General features: G+C 37.9%; 1 protein-coding gene across 6 annotated transcripts in view; it reads right to left on the bottom strand.

Annotated features, from left to right (window-relative positions):
- The window catches only part of ADAMTSL3 (ADAMTS like 3), a 414,992-nt gene that overhangs the window by 101,525 nt on the left and 294,137 nt on the right, over positions 1-19,330 (bottom strand). For all 6 annotated transcript variants that reach the window (XM_050796105.1, XM_050796106.1, XM_050796108.1 and 3 more), the window contains exon 17: positions 17,223-17,352. In XM_050796105.1, the coding sequence (XP_050652062.1) occupies positions 17,223-17,352 (130 nt within the window). The remainder of the gene's footprint in view (positions 1-17,222; positions 17,353-19,330) is intronic.

The following is a 19,330-nucleotide window of genomic DNA, read 5'->3' as shown; positions in this document are numbered from 1 at the left end:
TTGGCATATTAACAAGGCAGACATTAATAAGAATATAAGGGATTTAATAATACATCTGAAAATATGGATAAAATAGATAACCTTCTAAGGAACTATGAAAGTTCCATTCAAGAAAGGGACTGGACCTCACTAGTTTTGTGGTCAAGTCCTACAAATTTTCAAGAAACAGGTGAATTCCCATATTATCTTAAATGTTTCAAAATAAGAAGATGAAAATATTTTATTTTATGCATATTATAAAGCTAAAAAAGAGCTGAACAGAAAAGCTGACATATATAAAGCAAACTTTTGCATGTGGTTATATATCCTAAATCCTAAATGAAAGTACAAATTCTAGTAAAAAAGAAGCAAATTAATCAACAGATTAAAACAATACAGGGTCTGTGATGTGGTCTGAAGGTTTGTGTCACCAACAAATTCAAATGTTGAAGCCCTAAACCCCAGCATGGTAGTATTTGGAGATGGGACCTTTGAGAGGTAATTAGGATTAGATGGGGACATGAGGGTGGGGTCCACATGATGGGATTAGTGCCTTTGTAAAAAGAGACACTAGGGAGCTTGCTCTCTCTCCACCATGTGAGGACACAGCAAGACATCCACTGTCTGAAAGTCAGGAAGAGAGCCCTCACTAAAAACTGAACCCTTTAATCTTGGACTTTCCAGCCTCCAGACTGTAAGAAAACAAAGTTCTGTCTTTGAAGCCACCCTTATGGTATTTTGTTATGGCAGTATGAGGTGACTAATTCAGAATATTTTCTGACCACAGTGGAACTAACCCCAAATACTCAGAAATTATGTTGTAATCTTCTAAATTGCCCATGGGTCAAAGAAGAAATCACAAGGGAAAGTAAATAGTATTTTTAAATGCACATTAATAGAAACATCAACTGTCAAAATTTGTGGAATTTAGCTAAAGCCATGATTAGAAGAAAATCAATAGCCTTAAATGATATATTTAAAAAGTTTGACAATAATAATCTAAGTAATAATTTCAAGAGGTTAAAAAAAGAATAGCAATTACACCCCAAAAAAGTAGAAGAAAGGAAACAATAAACATGAGAATAAAATAAATGAATTAGAAAATGAAACACAAAGTTGGTCCTGGCGGGATGCATTGGCTCATGCCTGTAATCCCATCACTTTGGGAGGCCGAGGTGGTTGGGTCACCTGAGGTCAGGAGTTCAAGACCAGCCTGGCCAATATGGTGAAACCCCATCTCCACTGAAAATACAAAAATTCGCTGGATGTGGTGGTGCACGCCTGTAATCCCAGCTACTTCGTAGGCTGAGACGTGAGAACTGCTTGAACCCAGGAGGCTGAGGTGTTAGTGAGCCGAGATCAGGCCACTGCACTCCAGCCTGGGTGACAGAGCAAGACTGTCTAAAATCACGAGGTCAGGAGATCGAGACCATCCTGGCTAACACGGTGAAACCCCGTCTCCAGTAAAAAATACAAAAAACTAGCCGGGCGAGGTGGCGGGCGCCTGTAGTCCCAGCTACTCGGGAGGCTGAGGCAGGAGAATGGCGTAAACCCGGGAGGCGGAGCTTGCAGTGAGCTGAGATCCGGCCACTGCACTCCAGCCTGGGCGACAGAGCGAGACTCCGTCTCAAAAAAAAAAAAAAAAAAAGAAAAAAAAAAGTTGCCCTTTCAAAAGACTAACAAGATTAATAAATTATTGATAAAATGTGAAGAAAAAAGAGAGCAGGCACACATAATAAAATCAGGAATTTAAGGGGGGACATTTTGGCATAAAAAAAGTACAGTAAGTAATAAAAAACATTGTCAATAAATTTGAAAATTTACATGAACTGAAAAAATTCCTACAAAAAGCAACTTATCAAAACTAACACACAAATGAAGAGAAATCGGAATAGTCTTAGATCTATTAAATTAAATTTGTAATTTAAAGTATTTTAAAAATAAACTCCATGTCACATGGCTTCCTTGGTGAACTAAACATTTAAGGCATACACGATTCCAACCTTACATAAACTCTCTAAAAAATGTAAGAAGAGAGAAAACTTCCCAACTCATTTAAGCCAATGTCACTCAGAAACAGATTTAAAATCCTAAATAAAATATTAGCAATCAAGTGATAAAGTGAAAAATAATGTTCCATGGTGACCAATCTGGGTTTATTCTAGAAAGGCAAAATTGGTTCAACCTTGGAAATTCAATCACTGTCTATGACATAGCAAACTATAGGAAAAAATTCATATGATCATTTCAATAGAGACAGAAAAACATTTGTAAATTTTAACAGATATTCATGATAAAAAAATTTTTTTTAATTTCAATTAGCACATCCAAAAAGCAAAGGCTTGGGGATGGGAAGGTGAGAGAGGGCTGGAGAATACAGTAAAATATCTAATTGAGCACCCCTTTGTTACAAAATGTAGCAATACCAGTTAAAGAAAGACATAAGGGTAAGATATTCCCTCATACAAATGAAACATCTCAGTTGACCAGAAATCAATATAAACACACAGTGCTAAAGCACTAAGAAAGTTATGAAACAGAATATATAATGTAAAACAAAATATGTGTTTGAATGTACTGAGAGAATATTTAAACTCTGATAAAGATTTTGAGAATAAGTTAATGATGGGATCATTGAAAATAGGCAAACAAAAAAAGAGAAAGGAAATTAACAACTCCAGAGAAAAAACTTGCACTCAAAAGAAAATGTAACCATAATAAAATATTAAATGTCTTAGCTGTGCAATGCTTTTTTTAAAATGACGGCTTTGAGATACAGTTTACATAATATAAAATCTACCCTTTTAAAGGGTAGCAATGCTCCTCCTATAAAATAGCTCTAGCCCAGTTCTAGGCGTTTTTAGATACTAAACACCTGACCATGGTGAAACACCTGACCATGACCCATCAGATGACCATGTGACAAGCTGCTTATTGTAAAGGGGACATTATCTATCTGCAAAGTCATATAGTTAGATGTGACCAGCAGTGGCCCACCGAGTGGAAGTGGTATATGGGACCAGGCATTGGTGGTGAGTGCATCATTGTAAAAAGTCTAGTGATGGTAATGGCCACAAGTGTCCAGAAATACCTAACCAGACATGACTTTGGTATGACTTTGTGTTTTCTTTTAATTTAATATCCCTTGGCTCCTGAAAAATTTATAAACTTAGTTCACCAGCCTATTATTTTTGTGGATCACTTAGTATCTTTCTAGTAAGTTTATTATTAGCTCAAGTTAAGCAGAATTAGTTTATACTGCTTATACCTAGGAACCCTGATTAATATAAGGTGATACAAGTTTTAGATTATTTTTGAATTCTAGAAATTTTTTTTCTAGATTTTTGATATCTAGAAATCAATTAACATGCAAAAAGACAAAATCAATACATAAATTAGTATTTCTATTCATTTAGCACTGATCTTTGACTTTTAACATACAGAATTATAATTTTTTAAAATTTTATTTTAGGTGTATGTGCAGGTTTTTTATATAGGTAAATTGCATGTCATGGGGATTTGGTGTACAAATTATTTCATCACCCATATAAATAAGCATAGTACCAGGTAGGTACTTTTTCAATCCTCTCCCTTCTCCCACCCTTCCACCCTCAAGTACACCCTGGTGTCTGTTGTTCCCTTCTTTGTGTTGATGTGTTCTCAGTATTTAGCTTCTACTTATAAGTGAGAACATGTGGTATTTGGTTTTCTGTTCCTGCATTAGTTCACTTAGGGTAATGATCTTTAGCTCCATTCGTGTTCCTGCAAAGGACATGATCTCATTCTTTTTCTATGGCTGCATAATATTCCATGGTGTATATGTACCACATTTGTTTTTATCCAGTCTACCATTGATGGGCATTTACGTTGATTTAATGTCTTTGCTATTGTGAATAGTGCTGCGATGAACATATGTGTGCATGTGTCTTTATGGTAGAATGATTTATAATTCTTGGGATATATACCCAATAATGAAATTGCTGTGTCAAATGGTAATTTTTTAAAGTTATTTGAGAAATTGCCACACTGCTTTCCACAATGGCTAAATTAATTTACATTCCAATCAGCAGTATATAAATGTTCTCTTTTCTCTGCAACCTCACCAGCATCTGTAATTTTTTGACTTTTTAATAATAGCCGTCTGACTGGTGTGAGATGGTATCTCACTGTGGTTTTGATTTGCATTTCTCTAATGATTAGTGATGTTGAGCATGTTTTCATATGCTTGTTGGCCACATGGAGCTCTTCTTTTGGAAAGTGTCTGTTCACATCATTTGCCCACTTCTTAAAGGGACAAAGGTTTTTTGCTTAATTTGTTTAAGTTTCTTAAAGATTCTAGATATTAAGCTTTCGTTGGATGCATAGTTTGCAAATATTTTCTCTGATTCTGTAGGTTGTCTATTTACTCTGTTGATAGTTTATTTTGCCGTGCAGAAGCTCTTTAGTTTAGGCCTCATTTGTCAATTTTTGTTTTTGTTGCAATTGCTTTTGGCATCTTTGTCATGAAATCTTTGCCAGAGCCTATATCTAGAATGTATTTCCTAGGTTACCTTCCAGGGTTTTTATAGCATAACTGTAAATGTTTGTAACAAAAGTCTAGAGTTGTTCAGTATGTCCATCCTTTTATTGATCAAGATGAAAGGATTTCTGAGCTATCTTGAACTACTTTCATCTGTTACTATTGTTAAGAATTGTTTCTTCTTTTCCGTTCTTCTCATTTTAATTATTTCCTGTGCTTTGTGAGCATTGATTTTGCTTGTTATACTTTTTTTTTTTTTTTTTGAGACAGTGTCTTGCTCTGTCACCCAGGCTGGAATGCAGTGGCCGGATCTCAGCTCACTGCAAGCTCCGCCTCCCAGGTTCACGCCATTCTCCTGCCTCAGCCTCCCGAGTAGCTGGGACTACAGGCACCCGCCACCTCGCCCGGCTAATTTCTTTGTATTTTTTTAGTAGAGACGGGGTTTCACCATGTTAGCCAAGATGGTCTCGATCTCCTGACCTCGTGATCCACCCGTCTAGGCCTCCCAAAGTGCTGGGATTACAGGCTTCAGCCACCGCACCTGGCCAACTTGTTATATTTTTTATTCTGTCTTCCCCTCTGTTATATTTTATTTTTAGGTTTACCCTTAGAATTTCAAAGGCCCTATTTCACAACTCTAGACTTAAACAAAATCATTTCCATCTTAACAAACAGCGTAAGGGCCTAAAGCACTTTAATCAATCAACCTCTCTGAGTTTTACAAGGCTGTGTTGGACAATATTTCTTTTTTCAAATTGATAAATCAGAAACTAGTATTGATTTCCATAGTCAATAAACTTTTTTAGATTAAACATCTGTACAATATGCTTCAGTCATCATTCATTCTTATATCTCAGACCCTCCTTCTAGGATAATTTTCCTGCTTAATTAATACATTCTTTAAAATTGTCTTTAGTGAAAATTTGCTGATAGTGCAATTTCCTGGTTTTGTTCACCTAGTATACCTAATTTTAGTAAATATTTATTACCTATGATGTGCCAAGCTCTTTTTAAAGTATATGTATTAACTCATTTAATTGTCATATAACCTTAATATAAGACTACCTTGTTGACACCTGCTGCATAAGGAGATACTATTACAATCTGAAAATATCCCTATTTCATCTTTAAAATGTTGTTTTAATAATATCCAATTCTAGGCTGACAGTGATTTTTTCTTCTGAGCCATTTGAAGATAATGCTTCATTATTTCTCATGAGAAAAAAATGTCAGTTTTTGTTATTGTTCCTCTCCTGGATCTTTTCTATATCTCTGACTTTGAGATTTTCTTTGTCTTTAGCGTTCTAAAGTTTAACAACAGTGTATCTGAATGTGTATTTTTTATTCCCTGCTTGGGATTTGCTGTGACTCCCGATTCTTAGGTTTCATATTTTTTCATTAATTCTGAAATATTCTCTGCTATCATCTCTTTGATAACTCTCTTTTCTTTTTTCTTGTTAGAATCATGAAGTCCTTTTTATCACTTTTCACAGTATAAGGCACTTATTTTTTCTTTTAATATCATTCTTTTTAAAGGCAAAGGAATCACAAGTGAATGCACTAGTCATGATCCATCAGAATGATAGATGCTTATGTACAAGAACATTTCCTGACTTCTTTCTGAACCTGTCACCACTAGGTAATACCGCTATTTGTTTACTTTAAAAGTAGGAGAATTTAGTATGATTCTCTCCTTTTCAAAAATTGAATGTATAGAAATTTAAGGGGTACAAGTGCAGTTTTGTTACATGGATATATTACAAAGTGATAAAGTCTGGACTTTCCCTGCAACCAACACCAGAATAATGTACATTGTACCCATTAGGTAATTCATCATCCCTCACCCTCCTCCCACCTGTCTGAGTCTCCAAATTCTATTTCACACTCTATATTCATGGGTACACATTATTTAGCTCACACTTGTGAGAACATGTGAAATTTGACTTTCCACTTCTGAGTTATTTCACTTAAGATAATGGCCTCCAGTTCCATCCACATTGCTGCAAACACATGGTTTCATTCTTTTTATGGCTGAATAGTATTCCATTGTGTACATATGCCACATTTTCTTTATCCAATCATTTATTGATGTGATTCCCTTTTCTTAGCATATTTTTGGGGATTTTTTGGATGAATTATTTTACTTAAGTTTTGGAGGAAGGAGATTTAATTTTCATTAGTGCATTTAATTATCTCCACCTGGTCTCTCCCTTGACACGTGGGGATTATGGGGATTACAATTTAAGATGAGATTTGGGTGGGGACACAAAGCCTAACCATATCATTTCATTCCCTCTCACAAATCTCATGTCCATTTCACATTTCAAAACTAATCATGCCTTCCCAACAGTCCCCCAAAACTTTAATTCATTCCGGCATTGACCTAAAAGTCCAAGTCCAAAGTCTCATCTGAGATAAGGCAAGTAAGTCCCTTCTGCCTATGAGCCTGTAAAATCAAAATCAAGTTAGTTACTTCCTAGATATAATGGGGTACAGGCATTCTGTAAATACATCCATTCCAAATGGGATAAATGGGCCCAAATGAAGGGGCTACAGGTCCCATGCAAGTCTGAAATTTAGCTGGGCAGGAAAATCTGAAAGCTCTGAAATTATCTCCTTTTGACTCCATGTCTCACATACAGGTCACACTGATGCAAGAGGTGGACTCCCATGGTCTTGGAAAGTTCTGCCCTTGTGGCTTTGCAGGGTACAGTCCCACTCCCAGCTGCTTTCATGGGCTGGCCTTGCAGCAAACTTCTGCCTGGACATCCTCTGAAATCTAGACAGAGGCTCCCAAACCTCAATTCTTGACCTCTCTGCACCTGCAGGCCCAACACCATGTGGAAGCCACCAAAGCGTGGGGCTTGCACCGTATGATGCAATGGCCTGAGCTATATGTTGGCTCCTTTTAGCCATGGCTGGGATGCAGGGCACCAAGTCCTGAGACTGCACAAAGCAGCAAGGCCCTGGGACTAGCAAGGCCCTGGGAACTGTCTTTTCCTTCTAGGCCTCTGGGCCTGTGATGGGAGGAGCTGCCATGAAAACCTCTGACGTGCCCTTCAGACATTTCCCCCATTGTCTTGGCAATTAACCTTTGGCTCTTTGTTACTTATACAGACTTCTGCAGCAGGCTTGAATTTCTCCTCAGAAAATGGGTTTTTCTTTTCTATTGCATTGTCAGGCTGCAAATTTTCTAAACTTTATGCTTTGCTTCCCTTTTAAACATAAGTTCCAATTCTAAATCATATCTTTGTGAATGCGTAAAACTAAATGCTTTTTAGAGCACCCAAGTCACCTCTTGAACGATTTGCTTCTTAGAAATTTCTTCTGCCAGATACCCTATATCACCCCCTAAAGTTCAAAGTTCCACAGATCTGTAGGGCAGGGGAAAAATGCCACCTCTTGTTTTCTTTTTGAAACTCCATTTTTATATATTATAAACTTTCTCAATATTTCCTCTGTATCTACCTTTTGTGCATATTTTACATATTTTATTTATTCTTCATGTTTTATTCTGGGTAATTTTTTCAGCTCTCTCTTCCATTTTAACCGTTTACTCCAGAACATAACTTTTAAATTTCAATCACTATATTTTTAACTTCTAGATATTCTATTAGCTGAACCATATAAACTGCCAATATTTGACCATTTTTGACCAAATAGAAAGTTTCAGATGGTTCAATGTGATAATTGGTTCTTCTAAACAATCTTCAAGTATTTTTCATAGTTTATTGTTTCTAGCATGGATTTTTAATTTCCTGTTTTATATATGTAAATATTTTAAATAAACTTACGTTTATATTCTGTACCTGATAATTCTAACTTATGATGCTCTGTATCTGATTCTATTTTTTCCCCCACTGACTCTCACACATTGTTTCTTCATCTTTTTTTTTTTTTTTTAATTTTGATTATGAGCTAATGCTCATTATGTCTTTGTGGGAATTTTAAGGTCTGGGTAGAAGATACACTCCTCCTCACAGGATTTACATCACCTCTATCAAGACCACTATGAACCAATTTTTTGGATCACAAAGAGTGAATATAAACCCTACTCCTACATGAAGGGCTACTTGTAGCTCTTAGATTCTCAGGGGAGCCTTTCTGATTCCTTCCATTCAGAGGCAGAGCTGAGACAGATAGTTCTCCTTGCACTCTCTCTTTACAGGATGGATTTCATTTTTTGAATTTACCTTTTCACTGAGGTAGACCCTGGTTTTGTATGGGGAATCTCCATTCTATTCCTCCTTACCTTCTGAAGGTCTAAGGACTTGTCTATCAGGCAAAAGATCTTAAAGCCAAAAAGTGTAGGTTACTGAGACTGACAACTGTCCCCACTAAGGCAATGCTTCAGCTTGTTTTTGGCTTCTGAGGATTTTTCTTACTTTCTTACAAGCTTAGTTCTGCATTTCAAGGTATGTTTTACATATTTTACCTAGTATTTTAGAGGTATTTAGCAAAAAGCCTTTAAGGATATCAAGTCCATCATGTGGTTAGAAATTGACATATACAGTCACATACTTGAAATAATAGTTCAGCAAGTTTAGCTCTAGGGTGATCATGATTTTCCCTCAATATTCTGAAGATATTATTCCTTTGTCTTCCAGAAACTCAAGTTGTTGATAAGTTGTTTGCAGTTAATCTGTTTTTCATGTGTGGTAGCTTTTAAGATTTTCTTATCTTCCCTGATTTTCTGTAGTTTCACTATTTTGTATCTATGTGGGGATTTATTTTCATTTGTTTCTCTTGATACTAGGAGTGGATATTTTTTCTTAAGTTTTAGTAAACAGTTTACTTCATATCTTGATTCTCCGACATTACTTCCATATTTCTTAATTTTCTTCCCTTTCCCCAAATCATCAACTGTTTTTCTTCTGTCTTAGAAACTGAACTGTCATTTGCTACGATTGCTTTGGGACCTCAAGCTCCAAATAACCACAAGTGCAGCTCCATTCACCACCTCATGCTTCCATTCCTTCCCTAGCCCAGGTAATTGTTTTCTTAATTGTGTCTTTGGTATGCCTCCTTTTATACTGCATCTACCATTGATCTGTATTTGGAACAGAATATGACGTTACAACACCATCTTAATTGGAAGTCTATTAATTACTTAGACTATAATTGATAATATCTAAATTCCAGAAATTTTGAATGTGAGTAAAGTCACTAAAAGTAGATACATGGGTCATATTTGGATGACAATTGGAAAACATAGCTAAATAATTAGAAGGCTTCTGCTTCATGATTAAAACAATTCAGCTTAAATCTGTAACTTTATTGATGTGACTTCAGGATGATCATCTTTCAAGCAAGTGTATAGCTAGACAAATCAGAGTCACGAGGAACTGGAGATGGAGCTGTTTTTATTTAAGAAATGGGTAACAATTTCTTATTCACAGACAATGAACTCAATAAAGAATTGTTTTTTATATTAAGAAATAGGTAGCAAGTTGGTACAGAAACACATCACTGTTGCCTCTTGCTTTCCTCCTTTCTTCCCTAGCAGTGTTGAATCCTGTTAGAGAAGAAGGCTCTCCTCAGACTAGTGGGACCATTATGTAACCCAGCATGTTTCTACAAGCTGCTGGCTCTCTCCTGGAAAAAGCAAACTCTATAAATAGCAGGCACTCAGCAGTTATAGGATAGATCAGGGGGAGTAACCCCATAAAAGCAAATAAACATCCAACACCCCACCTTGGAGAGTCCAGGCTAATACATCAAATACATTTGCCTTTGGGTAAATAAAGATCCACTGGCTGTCCAACCCAATCTCAGTGGTAAGTTTCACCCTGGGGTGATATTTTACTGCTATTGCCCTTGGAGTCAGTAAATATTTGTATGGAAAATATTACGCAACACCCTGTTCCTGTTATTCCTACACCACTAGTTTCTAGAACCTAAAACATTTTTGTAAACTTACCTTTATTTTGGCATCAAACCTTTGTCTCTGCTGGGTTTTTTCCAATATAAGTCTCAACCTTTGAAAAGTTTACTAAATTTGCAACTTTGAAATGAGGAATAGTATTTCCTTTCACATAAAAACAGACTCTTAATTTTGCAAAGTAGCCAAGACATGTTGTCTGCTCTATTATTCCTAGCTTGGAAGCTCTGTGGGCAAAAGATTGCTGAGGAAGAGAATGTGTAAGAACTCTCACTGAGGCACAGTGATGACAGAAATGGGATACAGTACACAGGCTGAGGCATGAATAAACCATTAAGCTTTCTTCAGTAAACTTAAGAAACAGTTTCTAGATTTGTTGCTAAATCTTGTTCTGGTTTGGTGGGCAGTGGAAGAGCATTGCAAACTAAACTCAACCCTGCCTTGACCTCCTGGGCAGGTCAAACCAAGGCTGTCATTCTTAGAACTAAAACCCCAAGCACTTCACACTACTTATGTGTGGACATAAGGATTGCTGCAAAAGGACTAGACATAATTTGAAGACATGAGTGAAAAATGCAACCTGAAAGCACTACCCAAAAATGAAAGATTGGAGCTTAGGGGACCTTGGTGATCATAAAGTCCAACACCTTTCTTCATTATTCATATTAAGAAACAGTGCCCAGAGAGCTAAGGAACTCACCTGAAATTCCTTGAGAGACGTGGAACTGGGGCTCTATCCCATGTCCCTGATCTATTTCCAGTTTTCTTTTGACTTTTGAGAGTTCCTTGCTATCAAGTGGCTTAGGTTTGGATCCTATTTCACATTCTGTTGAACTTAATTTTACTAGTGAGAAGTGAGCCAATGATTACTTTTATGGGAGAGAATTAACTAATGTCATAGTAGCGAAGCTCTCTAAGAGGCAGAGGGCATAGTGTGTGCAAAGGTCCAAATGGCATGAATGAGCAGGAGTGTGGGTCATGGTGCATAATTTATTGTGGCTGCTGAGCAAGTTCCTTAGGGTGAGCCTGAGTGTGTGTCTGTCTGTCTGTCCGTCTTTCTGTCCGTCTGTCTCTGTGTGTGTGTGTCTCTCTCTCTCTCTCTCTCTCTCCCCCTCTCTGTGTGTGTGTGTGTGTGTGTGTGTGTGTGTGTGGTGGAGGTGACAGGAAATGTGGTTTAAGAGTTGGATCCAGAGTCACAAAGGCATTTATATGCTGTGGTTTAATTGCCTTCCCACAAAAGATGTGGAAGTTACAACCCCCAGTACTTGTGACTGTGACCTTATTTGGAAATAAGTTCTTTGCAGATGATCAAGAGGAGGTCATTACAGTAGGCCCTACTCCAGTATAAGTGGTGTCCTTAGAAAAGGAGAAGTGTGGACACAAAGACACAGAGAAGGAAAACAATATGAAATCACAGGGACAATGTCATTCACAAGCCGAAGAATGCCAGAGTTACCTGCCAGGAGAAAGCCATGGAACAGAGGCTCCCTCACAGTTCTAAGAAGGAATCGACCCTGCTGACACCTTAATTTTGGACTTCTGGTCTCCAGATCTGGGAGACAATAGATTTCTGTTCTTTAAGCCACTCTGTTTCTGGTTGTTATGGCAGCCCCAGGAAAGAAACACATGTCAAAGTGGAGAATGTGGATTTGAATCCATAGATAAAGGAGCGTTGTTGAGGGTTTCATGCAGAGGCGCACACAGTCATTTTGCAACTTAGAAAGATAAAGATCTTTCATAGTCATGTGTGTGCACATGGATCAGAGCAGGAAACAAGAGAGGCAAGAGTTCATTTAGAAACTGCTGAACAGTTCAGGTAAAACATATCTGAATTAAGGCAGTGGAAGTTACACATGATTAGGACAAATTCATTAAGTACTGAAAAGTAAACTGTCAAGAATCTCAAGTTCATATTATCAGAGAACTAAAACCATAAAAGGCCACTTACTTTATGTGATTCCCCTCAGAAAAGAAACTCAGGTTTCATGATAAAGTGGGAGAAAATGTTTGATTTGGACTTAGTCTTGAAAATTTAAATCAAAAATTATAAAATCAAGTTATCTTATCTTGAATGTAATTGTGGTTGTAATGCCAACTTTATGCACTAATTCTTAGAATGACAGAGAATGAATTGTAAATTGTTTCATATTTTGGCTTTCTTTTCTGAAAAAATTATATGATGAAACATTATGGCTACCTTCACTTCCGGAGCAAGAGTGTAACAGTTATTTTCAGAAAAATAAAACTGAGAGTTTTATCAGTGTTCTCAGGGCCTCTTTTTTCATCCTGTGACATGCAAATCATTCTCATTTGAAGTGCCTTTCATGTTGTTATCATTTTCATTTTCTCTGTTTTAGTTGTTACTTGGCTAGAAACAGAGCAGAATTCTGGTGAAGACTAGTTTCACATCAATCTGCAGTAAGATTTAAATCTAGAAATAAAATACACCCCAACATATGGGGTTGTATTTTCTTCTTTTTACTCTTCTTTGTTAATGGCTATCAATATATCATACCTAGCTGGGTGTGGTCACTCATGCTTATAATCCTAGGAGCTTGGAAGGCTGAGATGAGAGGATATCTTGAGCCCAGGAGGTCAAGGCTGTAGTGAGCCATGACTGCACGACCACTCCAGCCTAGATGACAGAGAAAAACCTAATCTCTAAAAACATTTTAAAATTTTAAAAAATTATTGATGCACATATGGCTCATTCCTGTAATCCCAGTAACATGGGAGGCTAAGGCAGGAGGATCACTTGACCCCAGGAGTTCAAGGCTGCAGTGAGCTGTGATCACACCACTGCACTCCAGCCTGAGCAAGAGAGAGAGACCCTATCTCAAAAAAAAAAAAAAAAAAAAAAAAAAAAAAAATCACACTTAGCCAAACTGTAGTCACAATTTTAAATCTGTGCAAATTCCAAACCATTATTTTTTGTAATCATCTTTCTAGAAAGACAGTACTGGCTACAGTAGACAAAGGGGATGGCTAGTGGAGGGACTAGAAATCAGGAGACCAGCTCTACCAGCAGCATGATATATAGGCTCCCACAGCTTCCATTTGGCCATCCTGAAAAGGCAGAATTTAGACTAGATAACGTCTCATGAGAAACGCTCCATGTTTGGGCTTTATGTTGTAGTATGCAATTTATTTAGTGTGTGCTCATGGAGAAGTCACCAATCACCTAAAAATCCTAAATTTCAGTTTTCATATACAGAAAACAAGAGCCTTTATTCATTATATATTTATTAGCACGTTTCTAAAAGAATGTGAGGCTATTAATAAGAATAGTACTAGCTACTTTTCACCAAAAAGAGACTACTTAGGGCAATGATTTTCAAATTTTTGCACAGCAACACCTGATATAGTGCAGACATAAGTTGTAAACAGGTTCATTCACTGTTTTAAATAAAACAGTACATAGAAAAGGATTTATGGGCCAGGTGCAGTGGCTCACGCCTGTAATCCCAGCACTTTGGGAGGCTGAGGTGGACAGATCACTTGAGGTCAGTTTAAGATCAGCCTGGCCAATATGGCAAAATCCTGACTCTACAAAAAATACAAAAATTAGCTGGGTGTGATGGCATATGCCTGTAGTCCCAGCTACTCAGGAAGCTGAGGCAGGAGAATCACTTGAACCCAGGAGGCAGAGGCTGCAGTGGGCCGTGACTGCACCATTGAACTCCAGCCTGGGCAACAGAGTGAGACTCCGTCTCAAAAAAAAAAAAAAAAAAAAAAAAAGGAAAGAAAGAAAGAAAAGGATTTATGGATTGTAGAACTCTTAAAACTACTCTGCAAAATACTGGAGCATGGGGGCCATGGTTGGGAATGCAGTATTTCTGAAGGATACATCGAGCAGTTTTGGAAAAGACAGGAGAGGTGCATTGATATTCATGGCTACAAATATAGAAGGGATTCAACTATTTTGATGAAGAATGTTGTTGGTGGCCGGGTGCGGTAGCTTATGCCTGTAATCCCAGCATTTTGGGAGGCTGAGGCAGGTGGATCACCTGAGGTCAGGAGTTTGAGACCAGCATAGCCAACATGGTGAAACCCCATCTCTACTAAAAATACAAAAAATTAGCTGGGCATGTTGGTGGGCACCTGACCTGTCATCCCAGCTACTCAGGTGGCTCAGGCAGGTGAATCGCTTGAACCCAGGAGGTGGAAGTTGCAGTGAGCCATAAGACTGTGCCATTGCACTCCAGCCTGGGCAACAACAGCAAAACTTCGTCTCAAAAAAAAAGAAAAAAAAAGGTGTTGGTGTCATATAAACAGTAAAAAGGAAATGATGATATTTGCAGATTCACACGGAGGCAGGCTTTAAATCGAGGACACTCAAACGGAATTATGGTGGGCTGGATCCCTAGTTTTAAGTAATTTTCTTAAAAAATTTATAATTCATCTAATTGTCTCCATTTTGTTCTCCCCATTTCTGTGTTTGAGTAATCTTTTTAAAATGTAAATCTGATGTGCCACTTCATGGCTCAAACCCTCCAGTGGCTTCCCACTGACTCTCTGGATGAAGTCCAAGTGCTTACCATGGCCCTTGCCCATTCATATCTCATCTGATGACACATTGATCTCCTTTCTCTCAAGTTCCTTGAGCACATTGAGCTCTTTCTTTCCTTGGGGCCTTTGCACATACTGTTCTCTCTGCCCAGAACACTCATTCCTCTACAGCTCTCCTGGCAGATTCCTGCCTGTGTTTACATCTTAAATAACTTCCTCAGAAAGGACCTGCACCAACCTCCCCTGCTTCCCTGCCCCACCAATTTATTTTAGGTCCTCGTAGTAGTCCTGCTCTTGAGACGTTGTTTATTTAACATCCACCTCATGCCCCATCCCCAGATTAAGTTTAAGAAAACAGTTTACAAAATGATGTAGTACATGGTTCCAATGTCATAGGGAAATATGTTGAGAAATATGACTATGTTTTGCCCCCTCCCTGTATTTGTCCCTGTGCCTTGCTCCTGTTCAGGAAGGTGGTCATCTGTTTCCATCTTCACTGCCTCAGGGGAGGGATGTAGCAGGGAAGGAAAACAGAAACCCTGGCTTTTCCAAAAGTATCCATTTCAGTGGTTCCAATATTAGAATAGAAAAAACTGAGAAACATAGATAGATAATTCAGATTACTACATGCCATTACACAAGTGCTATTTCTCTTAAGATTAAAGGGTCATTCCAAGTGAATACATATTCAACACTGCTCTAATATACTTGCTATTCTTGGAAAAGTCTGGACATACTTGACAAAGTATGACAAAGTCTTGACTCCTAGTTACATCAAACCTTCCTAAAACCCCTCCTTTATTGTCTCTTCTGCAATCTGCATTCTAGCATGGATCACTCTGGAATGCCATAAGCCTGGGGGTGGGAGTGGGAGGTGGCAGGGAAACAGTTTTCCCAGTGCTGTTTCTGGCCCTTGCTTTGCTCACTAAGGTAAGTCTACAGGCCCCTACTGCATCACCTAAACCACACACAGCAAGATGGCTCTAACATAACACAACAAGCTCCCAGTACTTCTGTAGGCCTCAATGGAAGTGAGAAATACAGTAATGGATACAAAACACTATGCCCATTACATGGCAGGTTTGATTTCACCAAGGATGAGGCACACACTGGCCTCCTCCTGAGACTGTGCGGGCTAGAGAACAAGACTCTCAAGGAAGGGGTGCCCATCTCCAGGATGTGGAGGGCCTGATTTCTCGGGGGGCCTAACGTATTGATCCCCACCTTCACCACCCTTATGCCATCAAGGCAGGAGAAACATCACAGCCAACAGATTGTATGGAATCAAAATCAGAAGGGTCAAGAGAATTCCAGAAGCATAACTTATTTTCTGAATAAACATAAAATACACTTACCCTTAGACTAATATGGCAGGAGGATACAATAACCTCCCTCAATCACTGAGAGTCCTAAACATAGCAGAATTTGCTTTAGCAAATGAAAGGATTTCATTAGCAGGGCAACATGATGACTAAGAGGTAGGAGAGGCAGGTGGTGACTGGGAATGGGCTCAGCATTTTTGGCAACTAATTCTTCTCACAGAATAGGGGTCACAAGATAATAAAGGTAAAGAAGAGATGAAGGAAAAGACTGGGGGTTATATTCAGAAAGGTCTTGTGTGAGAAACCCATGATGTTCGGTTATCATCCTCTGTAGCCAGCAGCACCAGGGACACAGGAACATGAGAACAACCTACTTCTCTTCTGATAAAATTCCTCACGATCTTACCAGGACTTAAGCAAGAAAGCAGATTAACTTTTAAGGTAAACCTATCAGTCAAAGAGATCAAGAAGGTCACCCTCACCTACTCATTGGGATTTATAACATTACACCCCACAACCTGAGATCCCAGGCAAGTCAGTGGGAAAGGTAATAACACATCAGTGTGAGTGCTAGGTATCAAATAGGAGATTACACAGTCACTCAACAAATATGGATTAAGCACCTACTGTGTACCAATGTTAACTCTAATGCAAATCCTGTGCTTTCTGATGGGATGTTAAGGGAAGAAGTGCCCTGGAGGAAACAGGGAAGAGAAAGAGAACAAATCCACTGATCTCATGGTTTTGCAGGTAGCAGGCCAGTTTATGTTCATTAGTGTTCGATGCAAACAAAAGTCAATCTCAAGATCATTCCTGTTCAACATGGCTGCATCTGAGCACCTAGGCAAGAATCTGGCTGGAGCATAACTTGAGCAGAGAAGAGAGCTCTGAAGCAGGCTTAGCACATCTACCTTCGGTGAACCCACAAGTCTGCACTTAGGTGGGTTTCTCTGCAGGGGAGGGTATTACCACCCGGACATGGTATATACCAGGAGCACAAGACAGCACATACCTGGGGGGACAGGGCTCTGTGTTACAGGCCTGGCTCATGGCTGGAGGACGGTGGACCATATCACACAAGCTGTCATTGACTGTCTGCTGGGTCTGGATGTGTAAGCACACTGCTATGGCTTCTTGATGACCTGCAGGTTGGAAAGAGGAAAAAATGCAAATGACATAGAATCATTTGTTGTGGAAAAAACAAAATAGAGTCTTAGGTCTTCTCATTCTTAGAACACTGCCCTTTTGACTATCATAGGGCTGCGGATGTATTTCAGAGTACACCTGGGAGCAAACAACTTTGCATTATCCAAAGTCTCCCAGTCTATAATATTCCTTCATTCGCCTTTTAAATTCAGTCCCTTTACTCCCTCTCTCCCAAATCTGCTCACCTTGAAACATTCAAGAGCATCCCGACTCCCCACCCCTCCTTGGACTTATCTGTATTCCAAATGTACCCAAAGCTAGGAGTTTCCCCAAATAAGCCATCAAGGTGTTTCTTCCAAACAGTCACAATAGTTTCCCTAAGAGGAATTTTTGAATCAGCTGCTAAAGAATAACATTTTCTCTGTATCACTGCAAATGTGCTAAATCTGGCAGACACATAACTCCTCAAAATTTTAATTATGATTTGAGTTCCTATTCACTATGACTGTAATTTGTAACATTTCTACTGCTAGGAAAAACAATAACAACACCTCCTATTTGCAAAGTGTACAAGGTGCTTTCACAATAATCGGTGAGGTCAAAAGAATGGCATTATTACCTCCATTTTATTAATTTAATAATAAGGAAACTGAGGTCTAGAGAGAAACTAAGACAGCAAAAATGTGGTAGATTCAAGCCTAAAAATTAAATTCCCTGCCTCCTAATTCAGTGATCTTTCTTCTGTACATACTCTAGGGATTCTAAAATGCAATACAGCCAAAAAGTACAAGACTGCTCCTTGTGAAAATATGAACTTTCACAAGCATATTTTCCCTTTGAGGCCAGACAGGTCTGTCTGACCCCAAAGCCTATGTTCTCAACCAGTATTCTTTGTCTGCTGAGACAAAAAAAATTATTGGGAAATCAGATGGAACAAGATGTAAATCAAACTTTTGATTAAAAAGTCACATACAAACTGTAATAGCAACTGACTATGTTATTTGAAATATGCAAATGCATTCATTTTCATGCAAGAATGTACATTCCATTATGTTACAAGGTTGTGGTTCTTTTTCCAAATGCCATGTTTCAATTCAACCATTTTACAGGATGTAGTATTGGCCAAAGATACTTCTAAAATACATATTTGTGATGTTCAGTTCTTTCTAATAAATTTTCTCCTGCTGTCTTCAGTTGTAATTTTATGTTCCCTGCCATGGCAGGATGCAGTATTAAATCTGCATGTATCTTCTATGAACTTTTAAAATAAACATTGGCTAACCTGAGATATAAGAAGGCACTGCTACAACTTAATAACTCTAGGTTTTATTTGCAAATATCAAAACTTAGTTACCTTGTAGAGGTTTAAGTGTTCATTTCCTAGTATGTTTCATTTTTTTAAATCTGAGAAAAATCCAGTTAACTTCCAAATATATTTTAATTTATAACAGAAATTCTTTAGAAATTTTTATTCCAGAGACTATTTTGGAACATTTTCTGAATAAGTGGGCCTTAAAGCCCCATTATAACCCATTCCGGATGGAATTGTACAACACTCATGACAAACTTTTCAGTCTTAAAGTAAGTTTACTGAAAAGAATTTATAAGTTTAATAGCTGATTTAGGATACTTATTGAAGTAGAGTATATTTTCCAAAAATGGCCACAAAATATCTCCCATCCCATACATTGGTCCTACAATGTTACTTTGACATTTCTCACCTTAAAATATTTGATTAAGCATTTACTTTCAAAAATCAAAGTTAGAAAAGGAAAAATTATAAAAATAAGTTTACCTCATCTTGTAACAAAATTTAGGTAATAATTACAACTATGAATTTAGAATATAATACATCAAGTGCTGAAACATCAGCATCATTTTTCAAATAAAATCCTTTTGTAGCACAAGGCAACATCCCTTACTTCACATTTGACTTTTGCAGTGTTATCATGAAAGAGTCTTTTTTTAGAAAAA

Source organism: Macaca thibetana, chromosome 7, assembly GCF_024542745.1.
Source record: "Macaca thibetana thibetana isolate TM-01 chromosome 7, ASM2454274v1, whole genome shotgun sequence".
NCBI classification, from domain to species: Eukaryota; Metazoa; Chordata; class Mammalia; order Primates; family Cercopithecidae; genus Macaca; species Macaca thibetana.
This window is presented reverse-complemented; position numbering and strand designations above follow the sequence as displayed.